At 38.2% G+C, this 12,756-nt stretch overlaps 1 protein-coding gene across 7 annotated transcripts in view; it reads right to left on the bottom strand.

Annotated features, from left to right (window-relative positions):
- Window positions 1-12,756, bottom strand: part of KMT2A (lysine methyltransferase 2A) — an 82,851-nt gene that overhangs the window by 5,736 nt on the left and 64,359 nt on the right. For all 7 annotated transcript variants that reach the window (XM_087433776.1, XM_087433778.1, XM_087433777.1 and 4 more), the window contains 5 exons: window positions 10,793-10,867; window positions 1,698-1,876; window positions 1,433-1,536; window positions 924-1,007; window positions 388-517 (listed from right to left, as the gene is read on the bottom strand). In XM_087433776.1, the coding sequence (XP_087289902.1) occupies window positions 388-517; window positions 924-1,007; window positions 1,433-1,536; window positions 1,698-1,876; window positions 10,793-10,867 (572 nt within the window). The remainder of the gene's footprint in view (window positions 1-387; window positions 518-923; window positions 1,008-1,432; window positions 1,537-1,697; window positions 1,877-10,792; window positions 10,868-12,756) is intronic.

The following is a 12,756-nucleotide window of genomic DNA, read 5'->3' as shown; positions in this document are numbered from 1 at the left end:
TTATTATATATCAGTTTCTGTGAAGACTGCATCGTGCTCACCACCAATAGTTTAGTTTCTATCTGTCAGCATATGTATGTGTCCCTTGACCCCTTTCACCCTCCCCCTTCCCCCTTCCCCTCTGGTAACCACTAATTTGTTCTCCTTATCCGTGTGTTTATCTTCCACATATGAGTGAAATCATACAGCGTTTGTCTTTCTCTGTCTGGCTGATTTCACATAACATAATGCCCTCAAGGTCCATCCATGTTGTTGCAAACGGCACAATTTTGTCTTGTTTTTATGGCTGACACTATTTCTTTTTTGATCTAGAGATCATATTTATAGTTGATGGCTCCTTTCTACAACAAAACAAAAGAACTGGGAGAGTGAAAGTGTGAGTCTCACCTTGCTGTCATAATACTTCTCTCGCTTGTCAGTCTGGATGGAACGGATGACATTGCCAGCATACTCGATCACCATCTCACCTGCATCAATGTTTCTCTTACAAAAAAGACCCCGGCCATGAATGGGAGACCTAGCATATAAAGATGGAGAAGAGATCAGCCACAAATTTTGAAAACAAGGTAAACTGTGTGAAGACATGAATAAAATCTAGTCTGTTAGTCCCCAGGACAGATGAGGGGAAAAAAAACAAAAAAAGAATCTGGACCCACCTGATTTGAGCATATTAATTGTTCTAACAAATGGCCAAGGATTCTCCATTCTGCAGCTCACTAGAATTAGCAATATTTTAATGCTTATTGTGTTCAATTCCTTGTTCAAAACAAGGAGTTACAGGATCCTAGGACATCAGGTTCAATTAATAATATCTATTAAAACTTCACTTACTGAACGAGGGAGGTCACTCCAGCATTTGGTCTACTTCAATTTTGCAAAACTTCATTTGCTTTCTATAATTCTTTCTAGAATTTTAGCCATACCTGTAGACTCCAACTGCCTCCTTAGAAGTCTTTTTTAAGTGCCGGAAACGCATGGGCATTGGCAGATCCATACTAGTTGCCCTCCTAAGGAGATAAGGTATATTATTAATGAATTCTCTTCAGGAAATAATCAGTTTTGAGTCTTGGATCGAAGGTTCCTAGAAAATATGAATACACTATTCTCTTTGTTCAATGCCAAGCATAGCAAGTGCCTTATACAATTAGGCCTATTTTAATATATATAGTACTTTCTGACCACGATAACTATGGTGGTACATTCAAAGCTGACAGAGTATATTATGGTTAAAGAAAATAAAATATACATCTTACAGTTATTTGAATTTCTCCTCTATAACATAGTTCTCTCACTTTGCTAGCCAACTACTGTTACTTCAACAGGAGGTTATCCAGGAAATTCTGATCCAAGCAAAACTACACAGTGCCCCGAAGAGCTGGAGTAGAGGGAAGCAAGGAGTATTTCTAATGACCCCTCTCCACTCAAGACTTACCGAGCTGACTTCAGCTGTACCTCCTCCTCTTCCTCATCATTGGGGTTGTATTCAGGAGGCTGCCGATGTTTAGAAGCCAGGAAGTTAAACATGTCAAATGCTGACTTCCTGGAGCCAAAAGATTAGAATATATTTAGAGAAATGCTTTAATCGAAGCAGTGAAGGACAGCCTTAACAGTGGAAATCTCAAAGGTATGTGGGAAAATAATTTTATCATTAGATAATAAAATCGGGACCCAAAACTGCTTACGGAAAAGAATGGAACTTGCCTAAGGTGGACTTCAGCCCTGGCTGAGCCATGAGGGTTCAGCGGGGGTTCGTTGGCCTCCTCTGGTTTGTGGAAACGGAATTTGTAATTCCTACAGTGCTTGGCACCAGAGAGCTGCTCAATCAGGAACACAACTGCATCGTGGAGAATCCCCAGCATCCTCAAACCGTTAACACCTGTAGGATCAAAGGTATCAGGGCAGTGAAGAGTGCAGCCAACAGGAAACGGCACAGTACTCAAGAAACGTCTGTGCCCGAGAATAACTCTGCCAGAGGCTGCGCAAGGGTGAGTTATATTAAAGACTGGACAGAAATTAGCATTAGATAGCCATTAAAATGAGGCAGGTACAGACCTGTCCATATGGAAAGTGTTCATGACAGATTAAGAAAAAAGCAAGCCACCAAACTATTGACTATTTTCCATGTTCTGTATGGACACAGATATGCTAGATGCATTATTTCATCTCATGGTCATGATGACCACATGCAGCAGGAATTACTAGCTTCATCTTAAGGTAAGTAAGCCTAGGCTCAGAGAATTTAAATACCACACCCAAGGTCACATAGCTAGTGTGACAAGATTTGAACCTTGGACTGCATAACTCCAACTAGGATCCCATTTTTGTTTATAGGTAATGGAGTACCTGGGTTCTGTAGGCTCATATTCTCACAGGCACCTCATAAAAATTTAAAAGGAATGTTAGTAAAACCCTAACACAGAACTCTCTTTTGTGTTGTTACAGTGAAAGTATGGAGTAATACCCTCGTTAGCTGCTTTGTTTTACTCAGTCTCATGCTATTAATGAGCATTTCTTATTTCTTTCTATTTTGTAAAAACAACATTGACATAAGTCTGCTGGCATAGACGGTGAAAGGCTTTCTAAAATGATTGGCTCTTCTCATTAAAGGAATGGGGTATAGTAACAACGGCCACACTTCTCTTGGACACTAGCAAATAGCTGATATTCTTTATATTTTTATTAAGTATATAGTATATTTCATTTACAAATACTGGTTTTGATATTATTAATAGATACCAAAACAATAAAGGTATCTGTTGTGGACGAGATATGTATTTCGTAAGCATAATTGTGTTAGGATCACATATGCAATTCCAACGGACAGACATTTGTGTTATGAAGCATATTTAGAGATGAAACCTTGGTGTAATTTGGGGACCACATGCTATCTCTGGAGGGATAGCCACGTTTAAATGTTAACAATAGTTACTTCTGGGAGGTGGGACCCCATCTACCCTTTAATTTGCTATTGTAGTTGTTTGCTTTTCCATATTTAAAAATTCTTCTATGTCTTGGGTAATTTTTTAGCAGAGGGGAAAGATATTATTAGATGCCTAATTTCTATTTCACTTAGAGAATTTCTAACAGAGATAATTTGGTTTCGGTGACAAGTAAAAAGTTAAGTCTCCAGATAAGCAACATTTTTATGAACAACTGTTATTCCGATTAGAACTCAACCTAAGTATATATAACACAAGTCTACAATGTAAGAGCTTAAGCCATATATGACAATGGCAAATTTTTTTTTCTACACAACACTGATTTTCCCCAAGAATTTTTTCCTGGGAGTTTTAGATTGCTGTGGATTCCTAAGTAGAAAAAGACATTGAAAAATGTACTTAAGTATATTTTCAAAAAAAGTTCATTTTAACGTGTAGGGTGAGTGTTCAACTCTACATTCACTGGTGGGCTTACAGTGAGATTAGGTACTGTGTCAACAGTGGGAAAAAAAGATGAATTCGGGTTGGCCACTGTTGTCAAGGAGCTCTTGGCAGAGGGAGGCAGATATGTACACACACACATAAGCCGCACAATGGGGAAGTATCCAAACAAAGGTAGAGTATCAAGTACTGTGGGAAGTCTTAAGAGGGAACAATCTATTCTGTTGTGGGGGATTTATTTATTCATTCAACAAACATTTACTGAGCACCTACTATATCCCACACATTCTTTCCATCTTTCCACTGTGCCAGACAGAAACTTGGGCATACAGAGGTGAACAAGACAGTCAAGGTACCTGTATTCATGGAGCTTGTATTTCACAGAAGAGACAGACAATAAACACATAAAAGGTATTCCCATTTCAGGACTTTTTCACCTGCTGTTTCTTCTGCACCGAGGACTTTTACTCTAACCGTTGCATGACCGGCTCCTTCTCCTCATCACTCAGGTCTCAGCTTTAAAGTTACCTCTTCAAGAGACTCCTTTTCTGACCACTCTATCTATAAGAGGCTCCCTGCCACCAACTACCCACCTTTGTGTCACTGTCTATTTCATTACCCCATTTTATCTTCTTCAGAGTACTTATATCCGCCACTAGAATATAAGGTCGTGAGGGCAAGGACAAGGTGGGAGCACGGAGATGGAGAATGACAGACAGGTGTTGGACTGAGGAACACAGTGGTCACTGTGGTTAACTCCCAGCATCCATTCCACCCCACACGATTAGTCTAAGCCAACAATGGGAACCCCAGTCCCCTTGCTGGTGACTAGCTTAGGAATGGACATGGTACCAAATCTGGTCTATGAGATGTGAGAAGCGCATTTCTTCCTAACAAAAAGCCCCTCCTCTGGACATTGCCACTACTGAATGTGATGCTGGGAACTGCTGGAGCCATCTGCTATCAGCCTGAAGATGAAGCTTTACCATGGACAGCAAAGTGGAAAGAATCTAGGTCTTTAATGACACTGCAAACTCCCCTATCAACCAGTCCTGATGCCTGTCCCACCTCTGGACTTTCCTTTATGTAAGATGATAAATCATCTCACTGTTTAAATCAGTCAAGAGTTGGAGTTTCTGTAACCTGAGGGCAAAAGCATCCTAAGTGATAAGGCAATAGGCACAGAGGAAAATGGTCAAAAAAGGCAAAAGAAAAGAGGCAACTTTGAGCAGGGTCTTGAAGGATTAACAGGAGTTTGTCAAACAAACAAGGCAATTTGGGGAGCAGGAGAGAGAAGATGGAGGGAAGTAGGCCATTCCTGGGAGAGGGAACTGCATGAACCATGGTGTGCTACCGTGAAAGCACACGTAATGTAAGTAACAAAAATTACTTAAGCTTTCTCACCTCCAAACCCAGAGGTTCTGATTCACGTCTATGACCACACTTTAAGACACACTGACAGACCTGGAACAGTAAGTAGTGTAGTGTGGCTACAGAACAAGGAATCTTGGGGGTGAGGAAAGTCGTGGAAGGTGAGGCTGAGCTGATGAGGCAGGGTTAATAGGGCCTGGTGTATAAGGGAGCCATAGCCTGGAAACCTCAGGAGAGCAGGGCTGAGTCTGCGTCTACTCAGCTAGTATAGCCTAAGAGTTCACCATGGTGCCAGGCACGTTACCAGTGTTCGGTAAATATTTATTAATAACAAATATTTAAGGGCTGAAGATTTTATTCCACAATTCGTAGGCATCAATAAGAAGCTTTTGGGGCTGGACCGGTGGTGCAAGCAGTTAAGTGCGTGCGCTCCGCTGCGGTGGCCTGGGGTTCGCCGGTTCGGATCCCAGGCACGCACTGACGCACTGCTTGGCAAGCCACGTTGCGGCGGCGTCCCATATAAAGTGGAGGAAGATGGTCACGGATGTTAGCCCAGGGCCAGTCTTCCTCAGCAAAAAGAAAAAAAGAGGAGGATTGGCAGATGTTAGCACAGGGCTGATCTCCCCACAAAAAAAAAAAAAAAAGAAGAAGCTTTTGAGGTACTTCTGGTGACACTGAGGATTCACTACAAGGAGGCGAGATGGGAGACTCAGGGACCAGATATAAGGCTTTCTAATATTACAGGTGAGAGAAATACAAGGGCGATGCCTGAGGAAGGAAAGAGAGAAGAAAGGAATAGGACTCATATTTTTGAAGTAGAATCAATAGCAGTGACCAACTGGATGTGAATGATGAGAGAAAAGAATGATGTCAGATTGACTGGATTTTTTTGACCCAGGATATGGGGGATGGTAGGAAGAAGAATGGGTTAATCACTGGAATGCGATGTGAGAGCATGGGAATGGCTGAACAAGCCTAGCAAAGGTAGCGTGAGAGGGGCAGAGGCAGAGGACCCAAGAGAAGCCTAACTTTTTAAAAAAAATTTATTTGCCATCTGTTCTTTTAAAAACTGAACATATTTGAATTAACTAGTTTGTTTTTAATTTATAAAAGTAATACCTACTCATGGAAATAGTACAGAAATAAAGTAAAAGTTGCCCATTCTAATTCCCCAGGTTTCACTCCTCTGAGGCAACCATTATATATAATATAAAAGTATCTAAAGGGAATACATACTGCTATAACTTGCCTTTTCAGTTAATTTACCTTGGACCTCTTTCTTAATTCCCCTACTGAGGAGTATTTGGATTGCTTCTAGTTTTTTGCTACCACATGTTGGAATGAAAAATCTTACAGATTTTTATGACTTGACTGAAACTACCTACAGGATATTTTCCTAGATGTGGAATTGTTGGATGCAAAGGCACATGACTTGAAAATTTTGACAGCTATTGCTTAACTGCTCCTCCAAATAGTTGTATTATTAAATTATATACCTACCATTAATTAAGAGATAGCTCATCTCGTCCATCTTTATCTATATCCTCTCCAAATTCTGAATCTTTGTTAATCAAGGTGAAAATAATCATGTTTTAATATGCATTTTTAAAATTATGAGTGAGATTGAGTATCTTGTCATGTTATTGGCCATTTGTATTTTGTAGAGGATAAAATGCCTACTGTGTCCTTTGCTCTTTTTTTTAATTTAAAAAATTATGAAAAATTTAAAATATAGATAAGTACACAGGCTGTTATAACAGCTACACATGTACCTGCCACTTAAAATAAACAAATGTTGATATTTTCTAATATACATTTCAAATATTTTCCCTCTGTTCCTTCTTAAAACAAAAACATTATAGATAAAGTCAAACTCCTCTAAGTACTCATTCACTCCCCTTCCAGGACCAATCTGAAAGGAGGTCAGAGAGGTAGACAGATATGGAGAAAACAGTCAATGGAAGGTTCCTACCTTAGATTAATTAAAATTTTTAATGTTCACTCGAAACAACTGTATTGATGATATGTTTTTACACTGCCTAAATTTAATTTGAAATCTAATACCAAGGAGAAACTACTAAAACTTTAAAAACAAAGTATAACACAACCACAATGAGATACCATTTTACACTCATTAGGATGTCTGTAATCAAAAAGACAGACAATAACAAGTGTTCACAAGGATACGGATATTGGAACCATTGTACATTGCTAGTGGAAAGGTACAGTGGTGCAGCCACTTTGGAAAAACAGTTTGGCAGTTGGTCAAAAAGATAAACATAAAGTTACCATATGACCCAGCAAATCCACTCCTAGGTATATACCTAAGAGAAATAATAACATGTCTACACAAAAATTTGTACATGAATATTCATGGAAACATAACCATCATAGTCAGAAGGTGGAAAACACCCAAATGTCCATCAGCTGATGAATGGATAAATAACATGTGGTATATCCACATAAAAGAATATTACTTGGCAGCATAAAGGAATGACGTAGTTATGCACTGCATAATGACGTTTTGGTCAATGACGAACTGCATATACAACGGTCCCATAAGATTAGTACCATATAGCCTAGATGTGGTGTGTAGTAAGCTATACCATCGAGGTTTGTGTAAGTACACTCTATGTTTGCAATGATGAAATTGTCTAATGATGCATTTCTCAGAACGTATCCCTGTTATTAAACAACAAATGACTGTACTAATAAAAGCCATATATGAAAAACCCACAGTGAATATTATACTCAATGGTGAAAGACTGTAAGCTTTTCCTCTAAGATCATAAACAAGGCAAGGATGCCCACTTTCATCATTTCTATTCAACACAGTACTGGACGTTCTAGCCAGAGTAATTAATAAAAAGAAATAAAAGGCACTCAAATTGGAAAAGAAGAAGTAAGATTATCTCTGTTTGCAAATGATATTATCCTATATGTAGAAAACACGAAAGAGATCACTAAAAAACTATTAGAACTAATAAATGAATTCAGCAAAGCACTATATACGAAGTCAATACACAAAAATCAAATGCATTTCTATACATGAACAATGAACACACTGAAGAGGAAATTACAAAAACAATTCCATTTAAAACAGCATCAAAAAGAAAAATATATTTAGCAATTAACTTAAGGAGATGTAAGACTTGTACAATGAAAACTACAAAAAATTGCTGAAATAAATTAAAAAAGACATAAATAAATGGAAATATATCCCATGTTCATGGATTGGAAGACTTAATATTGCTAAAATGTCAATACTACTCAAAGTGATCTACAGATTCAATGCAATCCCTATCAAAATCCCAAAAATGTTTTTTGCAGAAATAGAAAAACCCATCCTAAAATTCATTTGGAATCTCAAGGGATCCTGAATAGCCAAAATCTTGAAAAAGAAGAACAAAACTGGAGGACTCACACTTCCTGATTTCAAAACTTACTACAAAACTACAGTAATCAAAACAGTGTGGTACTGGTATAAAGACAGACATATAGAAATGGAATAGAATAGAGAGCCCAGTAATAAACCCTCACATATTTGGTCAAGTGATTTTTGACAAAGGTGCCAAGACCATCCAACAGGGAAGGGATAGTCTTTTCAACAAATGGTGCTGGGAAAACTGGATATTCACAGCAGAAGAACGAAGTTGGACCCTTACCCTAACACCACATACAAAAATTAACTCAAAATGGATCAAGGACCTAAAACTATAAAACTCTTAGAAGAAAACATAAGACAAAATCTTCAAGATACTGGATTTGGCAATGATTTCTTGGATATGACACCAAATGCACAGGTAATAAAAGAAAAAATAAACAAATTGGACTTTATGACAAAAAATTTTATGCATCAAAAGATACTATCCAAAAAAAAAAATGCTAGTATTCAATGATTTCTCTGAATTCTGTCTCAAATCCCTTCGATCAGAATAATGATCTTAATTTGGCACATTAGGTATATTAGAGTATACAAATAAATAAACATTTACTTATATACCAATAAATAAACATTTATTTATATACATACAAATAAATAGCTATATATGAATAAATAGCTGCCAATAATGTCAGGTTCATTATTTTAATTAATCCTCAACAAATTCTGAAGGTTGCATTAATATTTCTACTTACAGATAGAGAGATTGAGACTCACAGAAGTTAATTAGGTTGGATCCAATGTAATATTGATAGTGAAAGGGCATAAACGGAGCTTGAACTCAGTTGTTTCTGCTTCCAGAGATCATAGTTTCTTACCACCATTCTATGTGGCAGTAAAAGACGTGGAAAAATCACAGGAATCTTTGTCTCACCGGCAAAAAGGGGCTGCGCTACTCAATTTAAGGCTGAGCACACTAAGTTCAGAATGCTGGTTTCCTCTAGGAGTGAAATTTTACACATATTATCAGTAATCAGTTCAGAGTGACTGCTGGGAGGGGCTATGTACAAATTTAATTATAGTTCACCCAATAACCAGACAGAGCAGGACCTATGAACCATATTTTCTTGCCCCCAAAATATCTCCCTCACCAGTCTTAAAAAAAAAGAGACTATCCACAGAGTAAAAAGGCAGCCCACAGAATGAGAGAAAATATTTCCAAATCATATATCTGATAAGGGATTAATACCCAGAACATATAGAGAACTTCTAAAACTCAACAATAAACAAACCAACAACCTGATTAAAAAATAGGCAAAGGACTTGAATAGACATTTCTCCAAAGAAGATATATAAATGACCAATAAGCACATGAAAAGATGCTCAACATCACGAATCATCAGGGAAATGCAAATCAAAACCACCATGATATACCATCTCATATCCATTAGGATGGCTACTGTCAAAAAAACAGAAAACAACAAGTGTTGGCAAGGATTTGGAGAAATTGGAACCTTGTGCACTGCTGGTTGGAATGTAAAATGGTACAGCTGCTGTGGAAAATAGTATGGCTGTTCCTCAAAAAATTAAAAATAAACTTACCATATGATCCAGCAATTTCACTTCTGGTTATGTACCCAAAAGATTTGAAAGCAGGGTCTCAAAGAGATATCTGTACACCCATGTTCATAGCAGAATTATTCACAATAGCTAAAGCGTGGAAGCAACCCAAGTGTCCATCGACAGATCAATCGATAAGCAAAATGTGAGAGATACACACACACACACACAATGGAATATTATTCAGCCTTAAAGGAAAACATGGATGAACCTTGAGGGCATTATGCTAAGTGAAATAAACCAGTCACAAAAACGGTATCACAAATACTGTATGATTCCACTTATATAAGATACTTAAAGTAGTGAAAAACCATAAAGACAGAAAGTATAACGGTGGTTGCCAGGAGTTGGGGGGAGGGAGAATAGAGAGTTATTGTTTAATGGGTATAGAGTTTCAGTTTTACAAGATGAACAGAGATATGGGGATGGATGGTGGTGATGGCTGCACAACAATGTGAATGTATTTAATACCACTGAGCTGTACACTTAAAAATGGTTAAGATGGTAAATTTTATGTTATGTGTATTTTACCACAATGAAAAAAATTCATCTGTAAAAAAAAAGAATGAAGTACTGATGCAGTGTTATAGCAGGGAGAAATCTTGAAAGCATTATGTTAAATCAAAGAAGCCAGTCATAAAAGGCCACATATTGTATGATTCTATTTACATGAAATGTACAGAATAGGCAAATCCATAGAGACAGAAACTAGATGAGTGGTTGCCAGGGGCCAGGGCTGAGGAATGACTGCTAATGGCTATGGGGTTTCTTTTAGGGATGGTGAAAATGTCCTGGAATTATACAGTAGTGATGGTTACACAACTCTGTGAATATACTAAAAGATACTGAATTATATGCTTTAAATGAGTGAACTGTATAGTATAAGAATTATATCTCAATAAAGCCATGAAAAATTATTTAAAAAAAAAAAAAAAAAGCAGGTTGATTTTTTTTTTTTTGTAGAATCCACTCTGTAACTCAGACCAACAAGTTACCAGAATATTCTGAGACGGGGTAAAATGACCACTGTAGCCATTACCTGCAAATGAGAGCTGCTTTAGGCGGGCATTTGATCGAGCTTCCTGGACTTTATCTGTCAGTGACTTCCAGGCATCTGTGAGGAGATAAAATATCCAATCAAACACCTCAACACCAACAGTATGCACAAGCATTGTGCTCCCTACAGCGTGAAAACACATCATGCTAGAAGAGTTTTTTGTTGTTCTCTTAGTGTAAATCAGTTCAGGGCATAAGAAAGAAGCTGGGAGCAAAGGAAACCATCAACAAAATGAAAAGACAACCTAACAATTGGGAGAAGATATTTGCAAACCATACATCTGATAAGGGGTTAATCTCCAAAATATATAAAGAACTCATGCATCTCAACAACAAAAAGCTAACAACCCAATTAAAAAATGGGCAAAATACCTGAACAGACATTTCTCCAAAGAAAATACACAGATGGCCAACAGGGACATGAAAAGATGTTCAACATCATTAACTATCAGGGAAATGCAAATCAAAACTACAATGAGAGGGCCGGCCCTGTGGCTTGGTGGTTAAGTGCGCGCGCTGCAATGCTGGTGGCCCGGGTTCGGATCCCGGGTGCGCATCGAGGCACCACTTCTCCCTCCATCCTGAGGCCGAGTCCCACATACAGCAACTAGAAGGATGTGCAGCTATGACATACAACTATCTACTGGGGCTTTGGGGGGAAAAAATTAAATAAATAAAATTAAAAAAAAAAAAAAAAAACTACAATGAGATATCACCTCACGCCCGTCAGAATGGCTATAATTAACAAGACAGGAAACAAGTGTTGGAGAGGATGTGGAGAAAAGGGAACCCTCATACACTGCTGGTGGGAGTGCAAACTGCAGCCACTATGGAAAACAGTATGGAGATTCCTCAAAAAATTGAGGATAGAACAACCATATGATCCAGCTATTCCACTGCTGGGTATTTATCCAAAGAACTTGAAAACACCAATGCCTAAAGATACATGCACCCCTGTGTTCATTGCAGCGTTATTCACAATAGCCAAGACTTGGAAGCAACCTAAGTGCCCATCAAGGGATGAATGGATAAAGAAGATGTGGTCTTTATACACAATGGAATACTACTCAGCCATAAGAAACGATGAAATCTAGCCATTTGTGACAACTTGGATGGACATTGAGGGTATTATGCAAAGTGAAATAAGTCAGAGGGAGAAGGTCAAATACCGTATGATCTCACTTATTAAGTAGTAGATAATAACACAACAAACAAACACACAGAGACAGAGATTGGATTGGTGGTTACCAGAGGAGAAGGGGGCAGGAGGAGGGCAAAAGGGATAATTAGGCACATGTGTGTGGTGATGGATTGTAATTAGTATTTGGGTGGTGAACATGAGAACATGATGTAATCCATGCAGAAATAGAAGTATAACGATGTACACCTGAAATTTATACAATGTTATGAACCAATGTTACTGCAATAAACAAAAAATTTAAAAAAAAAAATAGAAAGAAGCTGGGAAGGTGCACTACACAGCAGTGCTTCCTTCTGTTAGAAAGGATACAGAGCCAGCCCCATAGCTTAGTGGTTAAGTACGCACGCTCCGCTGCTGGCGGCTCAGGTTCGGATCCTGGGCGCGCACCGACGCACCGCTTCTCTGGCCATGCTGAGGCCGCGTCCCACATACAGCAACTAGAAGGATGTGCAACTATGACATACAACTATTTACTGGGGCTTTGGGGAAAAAAATAAATAAATAAAATTATAAAAAAAAAAAAAAAAAAAAAGGATACAGAAGCAGTAAGGAGAGTAAGACCTTCTGAAAATGACTCCTGAATCACCAAAGCCTTCATATCTCTTGATGATAGTCTGCATCCCAAACGTGAATGTTTGGTATTAATTCTATTCCCTGTATCCCTAACCAATACAATACCAGCATTAACAATTTAACCAGGAGTCTGGGGAGATCATAACCTCTCAGTTCCTTAAGATTAAGGGATG

This window comes from Ceratotherium simum, chromosome 7 (genome assembly GCF_057802395.1).
Source record: "Ceratotherium simum simum isolate JZ-2026a chromosome 7, ASM5780239v1, whole genome shotgun sequence".
Classification (NCBI taxonomy): Eukaryota; Metazoa; Chordata; class Mammalia; order Perissodactyla; family Rhinocerotidae; genus Ceratotherium; species Ceratotherium simum.
The sequence above is the reverse complement of the archived record's forward strand: the minus strand, read 5'-3'. Positions and strand labels throughout refer to the sequence as shown.